Source organism: Pogoniulus pusillus, chromosome 12 (genome assembly GCF_015220805.1).
Source record: "Pogoniulus pusillus isolate bPogPus1 chromosome 12, bPogPus1.pri, whole genome shotgun sequence".
Lineage (NCBI taxonomy): Eukaryota > Metazoa > Chordata > Aves > Piciformes > Lybiidae > Pogoniulus > Pogoniulus pusillus.
In genome coordinates this window covers 23,892,072-23,913,074 of record NC_087275.1, presented here as the reverse complement: position 1 = coordinate 23,913,074, position 21,003 = coordinate 23,892,072, and the positions used below count along the sequence as shown (strand labels likewise).

General features: G+C 42.6%; 2 protein-coding genes across 2 annotated transcripts in view; both read right to left on the bottom strand.

Moving 5' to 3' along the window:
• MED14 (mediator complex subunit 14) overlaps window positions 1-10,448 on the bottom strand; it is a 40,342-nt gene extending 29,894 nt beyond the window's left edge. The window contains exons 1-5 of the mRNA XM_064151909.1: window positions 10,035-10,448; window positions 7,628-7,654; window positions 2,735-2,840; window positions 1,922-2,095; window positions 1,090-1,219 (exon numbers count right to left, since the gene is read on the bottom strand). Coding sequence (XP_064007979.1) covers window positions 1,090-1,219; window positions 1,922-2,095; window positions 2,735-2,840; window positions 7,628-7,654; window positions 10,035-10,216 — 619 coding nt within the window. The 5' untranslated portion in view covers window positions 10,217-10,448. The remainder of the gene's footprint in view (window positions 1-1,089; window positions 1,220-1,921; window positions 2,096-2,734; window positions 2,841-7,627; window positions 7,655-10,034) is intronic.
• On the bottom strand, window positions 10,238-10,957 carry LOC135180058 (uncharacterized). Its single transcript, XM_064152214.1, has one exon. The coding sequence runs from the start codon at window positions 10,955-10,957 to the stop codon at window positions 10,238-10,240; it is 720 nt and encodes a 239-aa protein (XP_064008284.1).
• Between the last annotated feature and the right edge of the window lie 10,046 nt (window positions 10,958-21,003).

Below are 21,003 nucleotides of genomic sequence, written 5' to 3'. Positions count from 1 at the left end.
ACCTTGCCTTCATTAAAAACACTGAGTAGGTCCATTGCAGCCCTACTCTCTGTGATTCTGCAATACTCTTGTCCAGTATAGTGCCACCTTTTCTGCAAAAAACATCATCTTAATTTCCACCACTACTTGGGTTAGATGAAAACAGAGGTCTGAAAACAGATTAACAGATCCCTCCACTGCTGTAAAGCCACAGAACAAAAGAAAGATAAATATGAAGATATTCTGTGCACCAAGATGAGTAGATTAGAAAGGCAATGTTAGAGTGACTTGTTTAAGCTGAACTTCAAAGAGTTTCTACAGAAAGACCTAACTGTTTAATTAAATTGCATTTGCAAAGCCATTACACTGTTAACACAACTAAGGCCTAAGACTCTTTCATGCTGAAAAGCGCAAGACAATGTCTACAACTTTCTCACCTTACCTGCATTGGGATTTCTTTTTGAAAGTAAATAATATTTCAGCAGTGTTATCAGTACCCTCATTTTTCAGAAGGAGAAAACACATATTTTTATGTACATACAGAGACAAGATCACACCTAATGGTCTTAATCACAGAATTAACCAGGTTGGAAAAGAACTTTAAGATCACCAAGTCCAACCTATTACCTAACACCTTCTAATTAACTAAACCATGAAACTAAATACCACATTCAGTCTCCTTTTAAGCACCTCCAGGGACGGAGCAATAAGGTCTACCCTGAGCCTCCTCTTCTCCACACTAAACTATCCCAGCTCCTTCAGCCTCAGCTATGCTCTAGCCCACTCACCAGCCTTGGTTCCCTTCTCTGGACACATTCAAGCACCTCAACATCTTTCTTAAATTGGGTAGCCCAGAATTGGACACAGTACTCAAGGTGTGGTCAAACCAACGCTGAGTACAGAGGCAGAAGGACTTCCGTGGTCCTGCTGGCCACCCTATTCCTGATACAGGCCAGGATGCCATTGGCCTCCTTGACCACCTGGGCACACTGCTGACTCAGTTGGCTGTCAACCAGTACCTCCATCTTTTATAATTACTTTAGAACTAAAGCAACAAATTTAAACGAGTCTGCAATAATGTATTCTTTAAAAAAGAATTCCAGTACTTACCAACTGTAAGATTTGCCAGCTGTGGAGGGAGATCTGTAGTCACAAGTCGATGTCTAAGAATCTGGTTTAGCTGATGAAGTGTGGTTTGCTTCTCACTCTTTGTTATTGGGTCAGGAGGGATTATTTTATCCTGTTAAAAACAACACAAACAAATCTACATATCTCAAAATTCAGTAGCAGTGGTGAAAACTCACCAGACTACAAGTATGAGAATCTAAATATTACAGGCCATTTCGCCAGTGAAGTTTTATAACTTACACTAAGACTTGTTTTCTAGTTGGTTACATTTTACTGCTGAATAAAACTCCTCAGGTTGGATCAGTTAAATAAACTCAGGGCCTTATATCATTCTAAACTTGTTTTTAAATACTAAGATTCAAAAGCCAATCCTTATCTGTATTTACAAATCGAAGTCACAGGTACTGCTTTTAAGTTACTTCACAAAATCCTGTTATTCTGCATTTTAACAGTAAGAAAAGGCAGCAGCATTCAAGTGAGCTGTGAAGTATTTCAGTACACATCCAAAGACATGCAAGACCTCTAGGAAGGGATGCTCCTAGGATGGTGGCTTACTATGTGCAAATACTTAAAAGAAACAAGGAAGAGGAGCTGCTACTATGTGTATCCTAGAGCAGAACTGGTTTAAATTGAGAAAATACCTTACTGGGAAAGCACAGCTTGTTCAAGCAGGAAGTCCTCTGCATATGAAACTAATGGTACAGAGACTGCACCTGGCCTGTATTAAACTACAGTTCCTTTTGCACACAGATGATTAGTTTTATTAACATGCATTTGATACTCCTCCACTTTGATATATGGCAGCATTACTTACCCTAATGCAGGTGGGCAGACGTGGATACGACCCAGTTGTTAGGACATCAATAGCATATGGGATAGCAAAACTAGGCAGACGAGCGTGAACCAAAGCATCTCTAGCTAGCGACGCCAGACGATCAGCAGTGTCCACAAAAAGAATGGCTTGCTGATCTAAAAAACTTGATATCATCTATAGAGAGCAAGAAGAGAAGAGGGGGAAAAAACCCAAATCATAAAATGCACAAATCAATACTCCTTTATATTCAGTTCATCTGGTGCATGTGACTGAGAAGATTTTATCTGTCACTTCCACTTCAAGTAATCACATCTATAAGACAAAGAACAAATATTCTGGCCACCTTTTACATTTGTATGCAAGGACACTTTAAACCTGCATACCATTTCTGATGCTGTGGAGGATATGTAAAGTCTCACAGCTCTTTATCTGATAACTACTACTGGAATGCAACCGTGTTTGTAATCACTCAGGGCTTGTTTTCTGCAACATTCTGGACTTTATTCATATTTAACCTAGTTCAAAATGAAAGCAATAATACGAACCCTGAGATCACCATTTTCCCTTAACCCCAAAGCACTTCTGAAACCACATGCAGGCCAATCCTTTCATTTTTTGCCACTGACGATCTTTTGGGAACACAAACTGTTAAAAGATTATCTAATTTCTAAATGGAAACAACCTAAATATAATTGAATATTGATTTGTCTACGAAGTAGGCTTTAAAAAACTCCCAAACTTCTATAGTAAGAAGGTGCACCAAATCCTGTATCACTTAAGAGCTTATTTCAGACCAAACTGCTGTTAACTTACCGCACACTTTTCCACCTTCCCAGCATTATTGGCCCATTTGACCAAGGCTAACAAACGAACAAACAGTTGACGTGTGCGACTTGCAAACTGCACGATTTCTATTTTCCTGGAAAACAAAACAAAACCAAGACCCCAAAGGTACAATAAGCCAATGCTCAGATATATAATAAAGCTGCACTTTAAACTTGTGCAAATAATAAAAGCTGTAACAATAATGTCTAGTTGTGTTGATGGAGGCATCACTAATAAATGGTTTGCTTGCTTAGAACAGGGTAAAAAACCAAAAATAAAAAGCCCACTGTTCTGAGTACTTAAATGCTAGCAACGTGCATGGATTCTATCCAGCCAAGACTATCTAGGGAAACAAAAAGGATACACAGGAGAATCAATCATTGCTTTAAGAGAAACAATTCCATGGCAACCTTGGCTGAATTACTTTTAATTTTTTACAGGATTTCCTCAGGATTTACAATTAGAGAGAATTACAGAATCACAGAATTATTGAGCCGGGAATAGACTTTGGAGATCAAGTTCAGCCTATGGCCTAACACCACCACATCGACAAACCCACGTCACTAAGTACCACATTCAATCTTTCCCCAAACACCTCCAGGGACAGTGACTCCACTACCTTCCTGGGCAGTCCATTCCACTGTCTAACTACCCTTTCCATGAGAAAGTGCTTCTTAATACTCAACTTATACCTCCCTCCCCTGGTGCAGCTTCAGACCATGCCCTCTCATCACAAGTTGCCTTGGAGAAGAGCCTGATCCTCACCCTACTACAACTTCCTTTCAGGTAGTTGTAGAATGGGATAAGGTCCCTGCTGCGTCTCCTCCAGACTAAAGGACATCAGCTCCCTCAGTGTCTCCTCATAAGACTTTCCTTCCAGTTCCCTCATCAGTCTCTTCACTCCCCTCTGGACCCACTCCAGAACCTCAGTATCTTTCCTGAAGGGAGGGGCCCAGAAGAGCACAAAGTACTCCACAACATATCTAAGGGTTACATAGCCAGGCAGTAATATTACAGTGACATTCACAAAACCATGAAGTAATCAGATACTAAACAAAATATCACTCTAGTAGTTCTAAGATGTATTTACACAGTATGCTACCATTTTGCCAAGAAAAGAGAGTGAAGGCCACCAAAAAGATGCTCATAGTTTTACTTTCCTCTCTTATTCCTTCCTGCCTTGTAAAGAAATTGGAGTAAGGAGAAATTACTGATAGTGAATATTCCTCCTGTACTTTTTCTGAGATAGCCAAAATGAGACAGTGTATTTCTGCCTGTCTTGAGCTGTTTTTCCTAAAAGAAAACATAATAGAGGCACACACATAGATTTTCCCCTCTTCATTACAGACCTGCATTGTGGACACAGTAGATAAGACATACAATGTAGAACTGTAATGTTATACACTCTGAAATACTATTGCATCTACTGTTTATAAAGGTTTTCCTCCCTTTTTATGCATTCACTAATTTCACCATGTTTTTTCTAGTTACTTTGAAAAAATACAACCACAAAACTACAAAGCAAATAAAGTAACAAAAGCATGTGGAAAAAAACCCCAGCACATTAATCAGTGCAAGAAACATTGGCCTCTACCAAACAGAAGCTGCACTTCCTTCTGATCCTGATCGGTGAAATACATAATCTACACATACTCCTGATCAATTGGAAGGTGTCTCTGCCCAAGGCAAGGGGCTTGAAACTAGAGTCCCTTCCAACCCAAACCAGTCAATGATTACAGTACAGACAAAGCCTGTTTCCATTGCAAGTGTTTCAGCAATGAGTTTAACTCCTTTGTGCAATAAGGATAGCACAATCTACTTGTAGCAGATGAACATTTAGGCTAGAAGCACAACTAATACCATCTGGACCAGTTTTGTGCATGACATACCACAAACCTCATCCAAGAACTTGGGCATTAAGCCAATAACTTCATTGTGTTCTAGAGAATATATTTCAGAATGTCACTCAGCTTGCTACTAAGATTTTAAGATGTGGACAAGCCACTATATGTACATACTGCTCTAAGAGTAACCACACTATGAAAACAAGATGCAGAAAACTTTGAAGAATCCAAGAAGAACTTTATGGAGTTTGAATGATGCCTATAGTGAGATGTTAGAAACTTGGTAATCTCTTCGACAAATTCCATATAGAAGTTGCTAAAATCTAGTTGTTAGGTCAATCAAATTTCCATGGTGAAAACTATCACACTAGCAGGGAAAATTCAAACTGATGTTCTGTGATGGGAAATCAAAGTAGATACATCACCCCTCAAACCAGAATAAAGTACAACAATTTAATGATGAAGATTGCTGATAAAATAAAGTATTTCAGTAACTGCTCCATTAGTAATACAGAACACTTTTTACTTCTAATCAACAGAATCCTGCTTCCAGAACCACTGTAATCATCCCTGAATGACAACTGCATGGGGAATTCACATCCATCTACTTCTCTATTAAGACGTCAAAGTCTTCCAATTTTATGAACATTCTTTAGTCCCTTATTATAGATACAACATCTTATGCTAGGTTGCACAAAAAATTTACTCAAGGAAGATGAAATCAAGGAAAGAGGACATTTACGAGGCCTACATAAGCAAAGCAAAGCACATTAAAAAGCTTTTTAGTGGCCACGGTTCTCAGTGTGTTCTTTACTGGCAAGTTCTAGTTGAAAGGTTTCAGATCTTTCAGATCAGTACCTGAGACTGAAGGAGTAATGCATTAGGTACCAAAGAAGAACATCAAGTCAAGGGCCACTACAGCACGCCTGGCATACAAAAGTCCATTGAAGTGAACAGGATGCATCCAAGGGTACTGAGGGAGCTGAAGTGTACTGCTGTAAAGTTCTAAACCTCCTCTGGCACAACTTGAGGCTGTTCCAGGTAGTTATAGAGGGCAATAAGGTCTCCTCTCAGCCTCCTTTTCTTCAGGCTCAACAACCCTGCCTCTCTCAGCTGCTCCTCAAAAGACTTATGTTCTAGACCCTTCATCAGCTTTGTTGCCTTTCTTTGGACATACTCCAGCATCTCAACATTCTTCTTGTAGTGACAGGTTCAAAACTGAACCTAGTATTTGAGATGTCTTAGGGGCACAATCACTTCTTTACTATTCCTGATAGAAGCCAGGAGGCTGTTGGCCTTCTTGGCCACCTGAGCACACTGCTGGCTCTCACCCAGCCAGCTGTCAACCAATACGCCCAGGTCCTTTTCTACCAGGGAACTCTTCCCAGGCCTGCAATGTTGCATGGGGTTGTTGTGACTGAATGCAGTTCCAGGCACTTGGCTTTGTTCAACCTCATACAGCCGACCTTGACCCACTGATCCAGCCTGTCCAGGTCTCTGTGTGGAGACTTCCTACCCACAAAACAGATCAACACTACTGCCCAATTTGGTGCCATGGTCAATCTTACTGAGGGTGCACACAATCCCTTTGTCCAAATCATCTCAATAAAGATATTAAAGAGAACAAGCCCCAGTACTGATCCCTGGGGAACTCCACTTGTCACCAGACACTAACTGGTTTTAACTCCATTCACCATCACACTTTAGACCTGGTCACCCAGTAAGTTTTCTATCCAGTGAAGCATACACCCATCTAAGTTCTGAGCAGCCCAGAGTTGGAAAGTCCCTTCACCAGGAGAAGTTCTAAGTCAAAACCAACAACAATAGGAACATTTAACTTCAACTGCAGGACATTCTTTGTAACCATTGAAGGCCATTTTATTTTCTTTTATGTGTAATCCATTAAGGTTTAAGTTGCTACTCCAGACCTGTGTGCCCCACAAAATAGATTCCAGCTTTACCAAGAAATGCTAGATAAAAGCAGTCCCCTAAGTGAACTCTTGACCTAAGTTGAATGTAATTTCCTCAGTAAACAGAGTGATATTTAAAACCCAGCAACATCCAAATGAACAAAGGAAACCAAAACAAAGAAACAAAAAATGATAAAAACACCCTCAAACCTAAAACCAATAAAACCCAGACTGTTTCTGTTCATAACATGCTATGTATAGGGCAATGGGGAATAAGGAATAATCCCAGGTTATGATGATTCACTGAAAATGGGATTAATTTCAGAACATCTTATGACAGTTTTGGAGTATTTGAGATAACTGCATTAATGACCACCCAGCAGATGGAATTGTTTATTAACATTCTTAAGAATATCACAACTGCTGTAAATTTCTAAAGAAAATTAGGTCAAGCAGCATGCCAACACAAATATAGGAAATAATTTTCTGACAAGCTCCATAAAATTTATTCAAAGAAACAAGATAAAGTAAATCAGCTTCTCTCATCTTGAGGGGTGGGGTAGCAGGAAAAAAAAACAACACTTCAAAACCACATAGAAGAGAAGCAGATAAAATGCTCGTGATAAGAATGATCAAGTAACATGGGAAAAGAGGGGTTTTCACCTTCTCTTAACTGCTGAGCTGCTGCTTCTCAACAAAAAGTTTCTTTATCAGACTAACTAGTAACTATTTAGGTTCTCCAGTTCCCCTTCACGTCAGCTTTACTGTCACTTCATTGCTTCAAGATTCACAAGGAGAAAAATGCCCTTAAGAGTTCACCTACTGTAACAGCAAGGATATGTCACTGAACAAGGCTTTCTGGTTTTATTGCACAAACAACAGCAAAACCCAAAGTGCAAACATACATACAAAAAAACCCCACCCAAACACCAAAAACTAATAATGCCACAGATGATGAGAAAAATCTTTAAACTGTGTAGCAAGATAGAAACTGCTAATTTGTTTGCAAAAAAACCCCACTAAAATTAAGAGAAAAATATTTATTGACACAGTTCTATGTGAATCTTACCATCCTAAATAAAGCTCTAGATTTTAACATGCATTACAGTTTGTCTCTTGCAACTCACCTTTCCATATCAGTCTTTCTTGGTAACCTATATTAAAAAGGGGGAAAAAAAGTGAAAATAAATACATTTTACATATTGTTCTATTACATTTCAGACAGTCAGAATTTTTTCTAAATAGCCTTCAATTAAATACAAGAAAACCTTCTACATACCTATAAAGAGCATTTCTAAATGTCTACAATTATACATGTCTATTCAATACAATAAAATCGTGTGTTTGCTAAAGAAGTGGCATGGCAGCTCTACAAAGCAGACTAATTAAAGAGGAGTAGAAAAAGGGAGTAGAAAATAAAACCATCTAGATGTGATCCAGTGTGATCTGCTCTAAGTGATCCTGCTCTGACAGGGGGGGCTGGACCAGATGATCTTCTAAAGTCACTTCTAGCCCCTGACATTCTGTAATTCTAAGATTCTATGAAAGCCAGGTGGGCACCTGTCACTACTCTGTACCAGGTAAGATGGAATTGATCAAACTAATTTAAAAGGTGGATGAAGGGTGCTGACATCTCAAGACATCTGCTAACCTAGTGAGCCACCCCATGTGTGTGGCTCACTGCAGTGTAACTGAAAACACTCACTAAGCATATATGACTAGAGTTAATGAATTAATAGTAGTAATCCTGGAACATCCGCAGCAGGTGTCAAAAATCATCTCTTTCCTGACATGTCTTAAATGTTTAAGATTCTCTTCCTTTTTAAATGAATCTAAAAGTGGAGAAACACCACAGTCACCAACTTCATTAACACTCTGTGTGAGAGACCAGAGAATCACAGCATGGTCTGAGTTGGAAGGGATGTCTAAACATCATCTAGCCCAACACCCTCTGCCATAATCAGAAGCATCCTCAATTTGATTAGAAAGATACCACTGCAGAGAGGGGAATGTATTTCTGTTATGTTGTCCACGTATCATAGACATCTCACTAAAGAAGTTGTTTTTTTCCTATTCTAGGACTACACTGGTGCTGGTAAAAAGATGAGGAACTACTGTGTTTGAGGAACATATTTCCTAGCTGGGCTTTCTACTAGTCCAAACCAGACTTTAAGGAAAAATGCAGTAGAAAAAGACATCTCACCCTGCTTTTGGAGAGGACATTACATAGCTTACAAACTACCTTTGTAGTAGTAGTAGTTTGTTTGTCCAAGTTATGACTTTGTATTATGGGATGTAAATGCAACAGATGCTGCTTCAGAAAGAGCCTTTGCTTGAGAGTCATATAAAGGCTCCTTGCAGAGAAATAGTTCCCCAGATCAGTAGGGTTAGGTGGTTGAATGCCCATCCTTGGAGGTGTTTAAAAGCTGCAGGGACTTTGGTCTAGCAGCAGCAGAGTTAGAGAATGGTTGGACTCAGTGATCTTAAAGGTCTTTTTCAACTGAAATGATTCTATGTCAACTGAAATGATTCTATACCTCGTGACTCCAAGTGCCCAAAGCATTCACACCACCCATTTTATTTTGTACCTTAATTATATATTTAAGTCTAAGAGACCTGTTCTATACCTTAAAACAAGACTCGAAGACATGACAGGCAGAAGCTCCCACAGAAGTGCATACAGTACCAATTACCATTTACACATACCATAGCCATACCAGACACTGACACTTTAGAAATTCTTTCTAACTAAACTAAAATCTTAAAACTCCTCATCCTATCCACAGTTGGAATGTTCTTAACCCCAAGCCGAGCAAAACTGCTCGCACACTTACCAGATATGGTACTTTACAAGATCTATATTATTCCACCCCCCCTCCATTTGTTCTCTACGTCATGTCTTACAACATACCGGCTCCCCACAACACCCTCTAACGTTAAACAAAGTTAAAGGGGAACAGGGTTATTCAGAGTCCAAACGCTTTCAGGAAAGCTTTTCTTGGCCCAAAAACATCCCTTTGTTTTGCCACTTCAAACACAACAACATCAGCGCACAGCCGTTTATAAAGTAAGTGTGAATAGCTACTTTCATCTTCCCAAAATAAGCCAATGGTATTTTAAAAGATACATTAGCAACTCAGGGAGTTGCAGCGTTTGAAAGTATGTCAGTTTCACACATTTCATTGTCGTGTACTCTGCTATCAGTACAAACACTACAGTTAGGCTTTTTAATGGTAACTTGGGGAACAACTTAAATATTTAACCAGACGATCTGGATTCAGCTGCCCTGCATTCCTCACATCATTTTCTCTACGTGTGACAGATCACTCGGCAGCTTGCACCCAGTCTCCGAACACAGCCCCCGCACACCCTCAGGAGTGGAGAAGGGCAAGAAGAAGCCACGTCCCCTCCACTCCATCCCTGGCGAGGGGTCAGGACAGATCCTCTCGGGATGCTAGGAGATGGCACCGGTAGCCCTGGCAGCAGGGTCGGGAGAGGGGCGGGAGCGGGCCGGAGGGAATTTGGGGCACTCACAGGTCAGCCAATACGGTGAGCTCGGCGTAGGTCCGGTGCAGGAGAAAGTCGATAAGGGTGCTGAGCCGGTAGCCGGGGCTGGCGGCAGCTGTCACTGCCCCGGGGGCCGGCGGGGCCGGGGCTGACGCGGGGCCCCCGCCGGCCGGCACCAGCTGGTTGCTCTCCAGCTGCACCGGCGCCATGGCGGCGGCGGCAGCAGCGCCTCAACCCCGGGCAGGAACCGCTCGGCAGCCCGGGGTGGCCGGCGCTCCCAGCCGCACCAGCACCCGGCCCGACTCGCCCCGCACCGAGGAAACGGGGAGGCCAGAGGCGCAGGCGGGCGAGGGCCCCGGCGCTGGGGCGGGCGGCGGCGGCTCCACCGAGGGGGCTCGGCAGCGATCAGAGCCCGCTGGGCGCAGGGGCCGCCGCCATGTTGGGGGCACGGAACCGGAAGCGAACAGCTGTGGCGGACCGGAAAGAGAAGCTTTCCGGGAGAGCCTAACTGGCGGGGGGGGGACCGGGCGGCGGCAGCGGGCGGCGGCGGCGCTAGGTCGTTCCGCTGCTGCCGAGCCGCTGGGGCGGGGCAGTGCGGCTGTTGCCTGAGGGTCAGAGCGCGGGCCCGGGCGGCGGGCTGGCGTGTCGCCCGTCCCGGCATACTCTCCCGAGCCCCCGGGCAGTTTGAAGTTGGACGGTGGCCCGTGCCCGGGAGGCTGGCTTGGCGCGCTGTTCGCCGGGCTGGTGGGCGGGGAGGCGGGAGAGCCGAGCGGGGCCGCCTCGCCGTGGGACGCGGTGTGGTGGAGGCGCGGTGCTGTGGGGAAATGGCGCCATTCTGGGGAGGCTGCTCCCAGAACGAGGGCTGGAGCCGCCTGCCTTCCTTTTGGAGTGCTTCCCGGCAGCGCCCGCTTGAAACACTGTGAAAGATAATGGGAGCAAAACTGTGGCATGGCCCTTCCATTGTGCTCAGCCGTGTTAATGAAATAGGGGATGAAGGAGAACCAGATTACAGACTAGGAGTCAGAAAAAGCCTTCTATGCGGTTCTTTAGGCTGTCAAGGAAACAACGATCCGTGATAGGCGCTGGGTTTGCTAATCCTTTTCTAATGACTTGAGAAATGTGAAGCATTTGTAAAGGGTGCAAAGCGATGCCGGGTAAGGGGGTCAGAGGTAGCCAGCTATACATTCTCCCGTAAAGTCGCTGTTACGGCTGGGAAAAGGAGCAGGTGAGGGGGCGGTGAGATCTGGTGATAAACACAAAGCTATGGGAACGTTTGCGTATTTCTGCCTTCCCAATTAGCTGACACTTCTGAAGGGAGAGGGAAGGTCTATAAACAGCTCAACATAGGGTTGGTTGTTGGTTTTGTTTGGTTGGTTTGGTTTTGGAACTGCTTACCAAATCATAGAATCAACCAGGTTGGAAAAGACCTCCAAGATTATCCAGTCCAAGTTGTCACCCAGCCCTGTCCAGTCATTAAACCATGGCACTAAGTGCCATATCCAGGCTTTTCTTCAACACTTCCAGGGATGGTGACTCCACCATCTCCCTGGGCAGCCCATTCCAATGGCAAATCACTCTCCCTGTGAAGAACTTCCTCCTAACATCCAGCCTAGACCTCCTCCGGCACAACTTGAGACTGTGTCCCCTTGTTCTGTTGCTGGTTGCCTGGAGAAGAGACCGACCGCCAGCTGGCTACAGCCTCCCTTCAGGCTGAGGAATGGAACAAGTCAAGTACAAAATATATCACAAGCCACTCAAGTGTTGAATTTTTGCCTGGCAACTACAAAGAAGTACCTGAAATAGGCACAACAAACATCCAAACTTCTCAGAGTTTAATAAAAAGAAGAAAAGGTCCTTTTCTATTAAATACAGACTTCAAAAACCTCTCTTGCTCACCTCTTTCAAACTGGAAGGTAAAAATGAGAAGAAAGCTTTTTTCAAACTGTAAAGTATGTAATCGACAGGTTAACAATAATTAAAAGTATTAGTGACAAGAGCGGTCAGTTGTATACCTGCAGGGAGTGTGTTTCTTGTTCTGGGTTATGAGCCAGATAGCAAGTAAGAGCTGGCAGCCACTCTCCCATGGTGGAGCATAAAAAGGTGTATTGAGGAAGGTGGACTGTTAACTCCACACTGTCGAGCCAGCTCCTGTGTTGCTGTGCAAGCTGACAGCAGGTGCCACAGCTCAAATGAGCAAAGAGATAACCACTTCTAGAGGACTGCAGTGCCTAACCCAACTGGATTGGAAGAGGCAGGACTGCGGCAGCTGGAGAGCTTTACTGGTCTGTAGTTTTGTGAGCTGCTTCATTGGTAAGGGACATGAACCTGGAAGCCTTGGAGTGGGAGGTGGGTGCTGATGGTTGGGAGTTTTTTACTCCTAAAACCACTAAAATGTGTTTAGACAGAAGTTTGCATTTCTTTCTTTCTTATTTAGGTTAATGGAGGTGATTTTTTTTCAGTACAGGTGAAAGAGATACCTACTCTATGCTGTTGATAAAAATTGATCTGAAAAGGCTAAAATGACTACTACTGTCTGGATCATATTTTGCTACAAAAGCATTCTTTGCTCAGTGTATGTTAAGTTCTTGCTTCCCTACTGCAAATATGCATTTCCCCAAGTGTATTCAAAATAATTTTTATTTCTTTATATGCATGAATAAATGCAGTGTGCCCATTTTATGGCCAACTGATTGCACAGTTGAAGAAAACACTGACTTATGTGCACTGGGATGTGATTAGGATATCTCTGAGCATTATAACTTAGAAATATAGGCTTTCTTTATTGTTCTTTTCTCTTCTTCCCATCTCTTCCAGTTTAGCCCATAATAAAATTCTTAATTGATTTCAGCAGCACAGGCTCAGACTTTGTTGACAAACATGCAAGTGGGAAATTGTTGTGGTACATTTTGACTTTGTCCTTTTTAGAGCTGCTGTTGCTTGGAGAAGCTCCGGTCTTGGTGAGTTTTTCAGCCTTACTGGAGAGGGGGGAATGTTTCCTCAGCTTGGCTGCTTTTCTCCAGTTCTGGAAGAGGAGAGGTTTATCAGAGCTGTGGCAGAGATCCTGCTGAACTTTTTTGTTGTGTGACTGCATAGGGAAGAAGCTCTTGCTGCTTTCAAAGAAGGAGCAGCTGCAGAGAAATTCCAGAAGCTCAAGGCTTATGCTTGTGTGCACACAACAATCATGCCGTTGGGAGACTTGGCAAGATCAGTTGTTTTAATGGTAAGCTGTTCAGAAATCAGGTGGCTGGCCTATGTAATACTTGTGTAAAATTAAACACGTGTTTATTGCTTCTTGCATTGCCTTTCTGAGGTCAGCAGCACTACCACCTTGTTGATAACAATCACTTTTAAAAAGGATGAGTGTTGTGCCTGAACTCAGAACTCCAGCATGCAGGAAACTGGAAATAGGTTTCAGAAGTCAGGGGAGGGGAAAAGCTAGGGCAGTGGGCTAACTGGAAAGAGTAACAGGACTTTTAGGGGAGAGAGGGCTTGTTGCACAGTGCTTTCACGTGGACCTGTTGTAAGGTAGATGATAACCCCTGTATGTTGTGTCCTTCTCCCTGAGGATGATAAACAGAGTTGGATCTTTCAGGGTATAAAAAAGATGATGAAGTGTCTGTTCTAATTGGGGCTGTTGATTCCTGCAGTCTTGCAGATCCTCCATTTGTTGCTATTTAAGTACACTGATGAAAAAAATACATATTTGAGTGGTACACTCAAGGGATTATGAGGAAAGGCTGAGCTAGCTGGGTCTCTTTAGCTTGGAGAAGGTGAGACTGAGAAGTGACCTCATTAATGTGTATGAATATGTGAAGGGTGAGTGTCAGTAGGATGGAGCTGGGCTCTGCTCAGTGATGTCCAATGATAGGACAAGGGGCGGTAGGTACAAACTGGAGCACAGGAGGTTCCACATGAACATATGGAAAAAACCTTTTCGTTTTGAGGCGAACAAAACACTGCAATGGGCTACCCAGAGAGGTTGTGGAGTCGCTTTCTCTGGAGACATTAAAAAACCCACCTGAACACATTCCTGTGTGAGTTACTCTAGGTGATTCTATTCTGGCAGGGTAATTGGACTAGATGATCTTTTGAGTTACTTTCTGACCCCTAACATTCTCTGATTCTGGTATTTGATTGTGTGCTGCAGGTCAGGCCTGCTATTGTAGAGGAAAACATGTTAGATAACAAAATGTCTTAAATTAGTACTTCAGAATAAATAGCACTCTGCAGATTCAATTCTCCAAACAATAAAACAGATTCCAAGTACAATGCAATGGTGCATTTCAGGAAAGTAGTAAAGCAGAAGCAATGAATCATGTTGAAACTTAATCCAAATGGTATTCTTTTATACAGTAGCGTGTGTCACTAAATCATATGCCCTAGGAGATTCATTTTGAGTTACAAATCTTTGCAGTTTGCAAGGTAAAAGGATAATTCATTATGACATGTGATCTGGTTTTATATGGTAGGTATGTTTTCTTTTTCTGCTTATACTTGATCAGCTATAGTTGATCTGTTTCTGTACTGTCTATTTACTGGGATTTTGCTATTTTGTCAAAACTGAATCTGCTGTGGAGCACTTTTTAAAAGCAATGACATTTTAACAGCCTTGAGACTTGTGTTCTGCTTTCTGTGGCCTCTTTGGTAAGAGGCAGGCAGTGCCTGTTTGTGAGGCAGGTTGGCTGTGTTCATATTGGGGTTTCAGGCTATGCATATACAAATTTCTATTGTATTTTCATTTGTATTTGTCCTATTAATTCAGCAAGTTTCAATCTTCTGCTATTTAAAGCCAATCACAGGCCTGATTAATTTCTTGCATGCAGGTGGCTCTTTCATCAAGCTTTCTTGTAGACAGGCACACATGTAGCACAGCACTGGGATCCCCATCCAGCTGAGTCACCTTATGTATGAGGACTGGCTGACCTCCTACATTAGCTTGATGATTGTCTCTATCTGGCTCATCTCGTCATGGAGCAAGGTCTTAGAGACAGTGAGGAACTGGGAAAGTGCCTGGCAGGAGGATCTTGTAAGTGCGTAGAGAAAGTGGGATGATGGCCTCCTGGGGAACTGCCCAGTGTTGCAGCCTTTCTCCAGACATCAGCCTGCTATGTGTGTTACGTGTTCTGCTGTGCCTGTCAGGGTGCACAGGCAGCATGGTGGTCAATGACACTGGGATTGTGCTGCTGTCGTGATGCACTGTTTAAATCTGCCTTAAAGATTGTCTTTTTCTCTGGACATGTTCAAAACCTGCCTGAACATGCTCTTGTGTGACCTACTCTAGGTGATCCTGCCCTGCCAGGGGGGTTGCATTAGATGACCTTTTGAGGTCACTCCCAACCCCTAATGTTCTCTGATGTTTGTGCTCAAGAAAGGCTTGGGGATTCCCAGCCCAGGAGTACTGCCAAATCTTCCCAGTGAATACACACTGAGCAATCAGAACATTGGCTACCCCTTCCAGCATCATTATTAATACACTTTGTGACTCCAAGGAAAGCTATTTCTTCTCCATGCTTCAGCTTCCCCACTTGTGAAAGCTGCAGCAGTCATTGCACAGGTCTGCATATGAGTATTTATCCAAACATGCATCCAGATATTTTAAGTTGACTCTTCTTTGTTACCATAACATTGAGCCTAGAAGCCTGACTTTAAATAGGGGTTTGTCAGTTGATTAAACCTGTTGATGTTTAGCTGTGGAGCTCACAACATCATAGAGCTAATGGGAAGCATAGCAGATGAATTTTCTATCTCCAGAAAAATTAAACATTTACAGTTTTTTGAGGCCATAGGAAATCTGTTAAACAGCAGTGAGGTAGACCATATCATGTACTATTAGACAGCCTCCTGGCTATCTTGTGTTTGTGTGGTTTAGAGCTTGGTCATTCCATTTCTTGGTCAGTTTTTGAATCAGGGAACTGTTTAATCACATAGGCATCTCCTGAACTTAACACTGAAGCGTCGTCATCATAACGATAATAACAACAACATATCACAGTATCATCAGGGCTGGAAGAAACCTCACAGATCATCAAGTCCGACCCTTTACCACAGAGCTCAAGGCTAGACCATGGCACCAAGTGCCACGTCCAATCCTGCCTTGAACAGCTCCAAGGACGGCGACTCCACCACCTCCCCGGGCAGCCCATTCCAGTGTCCAATGACTCTCTCAGTGAAGAACTTTCTCCTCACCTCCAGCCTAAATCTCCCCTGGCACAGCCTGAGGCTGTGTCCTCTCGTTCTGGTGCTGGCCACCTGAGAGAAGAGAGCAACCTCCTCCTGGCCACAACCACCCCTCAGGTAGTTGTAGACAACAATAAGATCACCCCTGAGCCTCCTCTTCCCCAGGCTAAACAATCCCAGCTCCCTCAGCCTCTCCTCACAGGGCTGTGCTCAAGGCCTCTCACCAGCCTCATTGCCCCTCTCTGGACATGCTCAAGCATCTCAATGTCCCTCCTAAACTGGGGGGCCCAGAACTGAACACAGTACTCAAGGTGTGGTCTAACCAGTGCAGAGTACAGGGGCAGAATGACCTCCCTGCTCCTGCTGACCACACCATTCCTGATGATATAAATATAGTGCAAAAAGTTCTTGTTAAATTACTTGAGTTACAAAGTGTTGTGACATTTAGCAATGTTATATCCAAACGCCTATGTAAATTGTGAGTAATAGGAGCTTGATATCTTTCATCCTTTTCAGAAGATATCAGAGAATCAGATATGATGTGGGAGAGTTCCCACACATAATATGCAGCACTGCAGTAACTAGTATTATGAACAGAAAAAGCTTTCAGCTGATACTCAATAAAAGTTAGGAGGAAGTTCTTCACAGAGAGAGTGATTTGCCATTGGAATTGGCTGCTCAGGGAGGTGGTGGAGTCGCTGTCCTTGGAAGTGTTCAAGAAAAGACTGGATGAGGCATTTAGTGCCATGGTTTAGTTGACTGGATAGGGTTGGGGGATAGGTTGGACTGGATGATCTTGGAGGTCTCTTCCAACCTGGTTGATTCTATGATTCTATGATAATGAGATATAATGCATCACTACACATCAAACACACACCAATAGCCAAAAAATCTTCACACTTTTCCATTGTAGCACTTTTATGAACACAGGACTTCTGTGATGTTATGATAAAAGTCCAGTTGAAAAATATTTATGATGTTTTCATCAAAAAATTGTTTTTGTGGCCTATAATTTTTTTGCCTGTGTTTATATTGTATTATTATGTATATTCATGATAACCTTATTTGTTCACAGTTCAGTGCTTCGTGACAGAAGTCTCTGGTTTGTGAATTGTTCAGGGCTATTGTACCCACAGTAGAGGATTCTCTGCTAAAGTGTATCTGCTGTAGTAGAAGAAAAACGTTTGTAGCTGGTTGCTCCACAAGTGCTCTGTTTTTCCCCTGTCTCTTAAAAAGGCTACAAAGGGAAACAGAACCCAAACAACCTCTAAGTTTTAGAATTGTAAGTTGTATCTCTTTTTTTTTTCCCCCCAATCTGCTTTGTTAATAGGGTTAATCTTGGCAACTGCTTTTTTGAATGGTAGGAAACCTTGAAAGTTTTCTGTCAGTCACTCGTGGTTTGTGAGACAGAGAATCTCTTGTGCAGTCTGTAGTAAAGCACACTACAGTTCTAATTATATGTTGTGATCAACCTAAGAAAAGAAACATTCTCCACGTCATAAAATAGAAGCTTTGATTTGTATTTGAATTTACAAAAGTCCCCTTTCTCAAAATAACACAAAATGGATATTTTTTCAAATGCTGAGAATAGTCCTCTTAGTCTGAGCTGCTTTTTGGGCTTCTTTGCCAACGTGTTGATATCCACTGTAAATTTATAATTGGTTTGTCTCTCTCAGACTGGAACTAAAGCTAGCCTTGCTATCCTCAAAATTGAGTGTATTTTCATTATTATTGCAATTAATTACAACTCAGTTTACTATTCCAGCTGCATTTTTTTAAAATATTGGTTAAAAAAATGCTTTGTTCACAAATAATTCTGAAACAGGATCAAGCCAGTGACATCCTTTCTGAACCTCACATCTTTGAAAAGCTAGCAAAGGAGAAAGAACCCCTCATCTAGTGCATGGCAGTGAAGTGATGAATTGCACTGTTCAGTCATTGACTGGAAGAACTTGACAACACCATCCATAACCTGTGATTTCTCCCTGGCTAACAGGTCCCTGAGTGTTACTCACAGCATTTTAAAAAATACACATATGCTGGAAAAAGACAAAGTGAGCATTTACTTCAATGTGAATGTGCTTTTGGCCAGAAGGATTTATCTCTGCAAACATCTAAAGAGATGGAGAGCGTATTAGGAAAGTAGATCTGATTAGTCATACCCAGTGGGAGAAGGACTGCAGCTGTGAAGTGTTCTGTCCTAAACTTACAAGTAGACAGCTCGATTGTATTTAACTGCTGCTGGCTAATACATCCAGGCAATGCAACCTCTCAGACTCTTCTAAAGAGAAGGGTGGGTACCAGAACATTCTTAATTGCAGCTGCTTTGTAGATCTGCAGCTGTGGTCAGATGTTTAAATGCTGACCCTCACTTTTGGAAGTAAGGATAGAATTATGCCAGAGGTGCCTTTCTCCACCCAGACTTTGGATGTGAAGGAAACGTCTGGATTAATATGCTCTCCAAGAAGTTTCCTTCTTAGGCAGTTTCTGGAATGGGATTTGTTTGGTTGGTTTGGAGGGATTTTGTGTGTGTGTGTGTGTGTTTTGTTCGTTTGTTTGTTTTTGTCGTTGTGTTGGGTGGGGTTTGTTTTGTCTTGTTTTGTTAATTTCTTTCAGAAAAATGTAGACCAGCCTTTTGCGTGGCAGTTACAAGAAACTTACCTGAACCGCCTATGTTACAAAACTCCAAGATGTCATCTTTGACAAAAGGGGATACTGGAATGGGTTTAGGGCTGTTTACATGTTTAGCTGTGTGACTGTAAACCTGGTTGACTAAGTGAACTCCAGCAACTACTCACCGTCCATTAAAACTGAAAGGAAAAGTACAGCGAAAAGGCAGAATGTTACATACGTTGCAGTGCAAGAATACTGGTCCTCTGGTGAGGTACAGGGTATTTTACTTATGGGGAACAGGAGCAGATTGCTCTCAGATGCCACAGGGTCATACACACAGGCAGCAATTCCAGCAAGTGCCAGATTTGGAAGACCAGACAATGTGGATTGATGGTAGAATTGCCTGTGTGCAAGGATCCTAGTTCTGGAAACACAAACTTCTTACACCCTGCTAAGTACAGCCTATTGTGTCAGAAGGATATGCAGTACTTTGTGAGGAATTAGGCAGCACCTGGATGAGCAGTTGTTTAGAGATTTTGGGGACCCTCAGGCCATGTTCGGAGGTCTGCATATGGCTCACAGTTTACACAACTTAAGTTTTAGCTTAGAAGAAGAGAGTTCTCTGCCTCACTGACTGTAAAGGAGACTGACAGCCTGTAGCATGCTACAGTGCTGTGTGTCTGCAAAATGCTACACACTGTCACCTTTCTGCACAGCTGTAGAATGCAGAAAGCCCAGCAGAAAGTAAACCCAAGCAATGTTTTAAGTTGAAATTCAGCTGGGGAAGCTGTAGCCCCTTCTGTCTTTTGCTTGTTTATTATTTAGAAAATGATCTGAACCTGAAAATGGGCATTTCTTGTGAAAATGCCTTCTCAACAGAAAACACAGCACCCTACCATAGCACTGCAGCACACACTGAATAAATCATAGGGGGAAATGACTGAGTCTCACCTCTCTGTGTCCCTTCTTAAAATTGGTTCCTTCAGGCTTGAGAGCATGATTGGAAAGAAGAGCAGTAGTGAAGCTATCTCTCTCCCTCTAGTGCCTGTAGAACCAGACTTTTCAGAGTATGACAGCTCAGAGAATGACTGAAAGATGCAAAAAAAAAAAAAAAAATCCCAGAGTGTCTTTCTCCAGTGTATTTAGGACAAGCAAAAGTGCAGTCACAGATGATTTTAAGCAGCCTTCAGAATGCAGTGTAGTACCTTATTAAATCCTTGCATTTTGCTACTTTTAGAAGTTATCATCCAGTTCAGATGTCCAGACCATGTATTGGAAGACACCACTTCTTTTCTCATTTTAATTTAGAATTAGCTTTCCAGCAATAAGCCTTGCTCATACACAAAAGTTTTACTGACTTAACTAAATTAATTTAGAAATGGAATTAGTTAAATGTGCACCCTCTTCTTTATCCTCCTCCTCCTCCTGTGGCCTTCTTAATTTGAGTAAAGAGTTACAGGCTAAGTAAAACTGGTAAACTGCCTCCAGTGCTTGCCTGTGTCTGATCCTCCACGGTGCAAGGAGTTTGGTCTAGTTGAACCTCTCGCAGTCTGATGCTTTGGTTAGCTAAGGTTGATTCCTTGATTTAGGCCTTTTAGCCAAAGGACAATGCCCCTTGTGCAGTTTTGTATTGCAAGTAGCTCTGTGAGTACCGGACTGCAGCAGTTGGAATGGATGGGGTTTGAGGTGCTTGAAGATAGCACATCTTCCTTCCGGTGGCTTATTGTTTTGTGGTCATGTGGGGGAACTCAGTAGAGCTGTATCGAGCATAAACAGTCCTATTTTGTCTGTGCCTGGTTTTATCTTTATTCAGTATCACTCAGCCAGGAGGCCTAAGTTAGCTTTGGGCTGCCTCTAATGAGCTGAAAATGAAAACAAAGTCTTCTAAACCATGGTTTCTCTCTGTTATGTATCATCTAATCAGGGCTGTCAGGGACAGGTCTTTGGAAACCTGCTCTCTTCACAGGCATACAAACTGGAGTTATCAGGTAGTTTATATTAGGGCTGCTCTGCAGCAAGGAAAATCTTACAGAGGTCTTCTTTATTATTTTTTCCCCCCTAAATCTCTAATGGGCTTACTTAGAGAGACAGACACAAAAGACTCTTTAGTGTCTGGTGAAGCGCTAGTGAGAGCTACAGTACATAAAATACAGTACAGCAAGATGTAAGAATTTAGAACACAGGACAGTAATGTCCCTCTGAACGT

Coding starts and splice junctions, on each gene's coding strand:
- LOC135180058 (XM_064152214.1), bottom strand. CDS start 10,957: ATGCCACAGTTTTGCTCCCATTATCTTTCACAGTGTTTCAAGCGGGCG.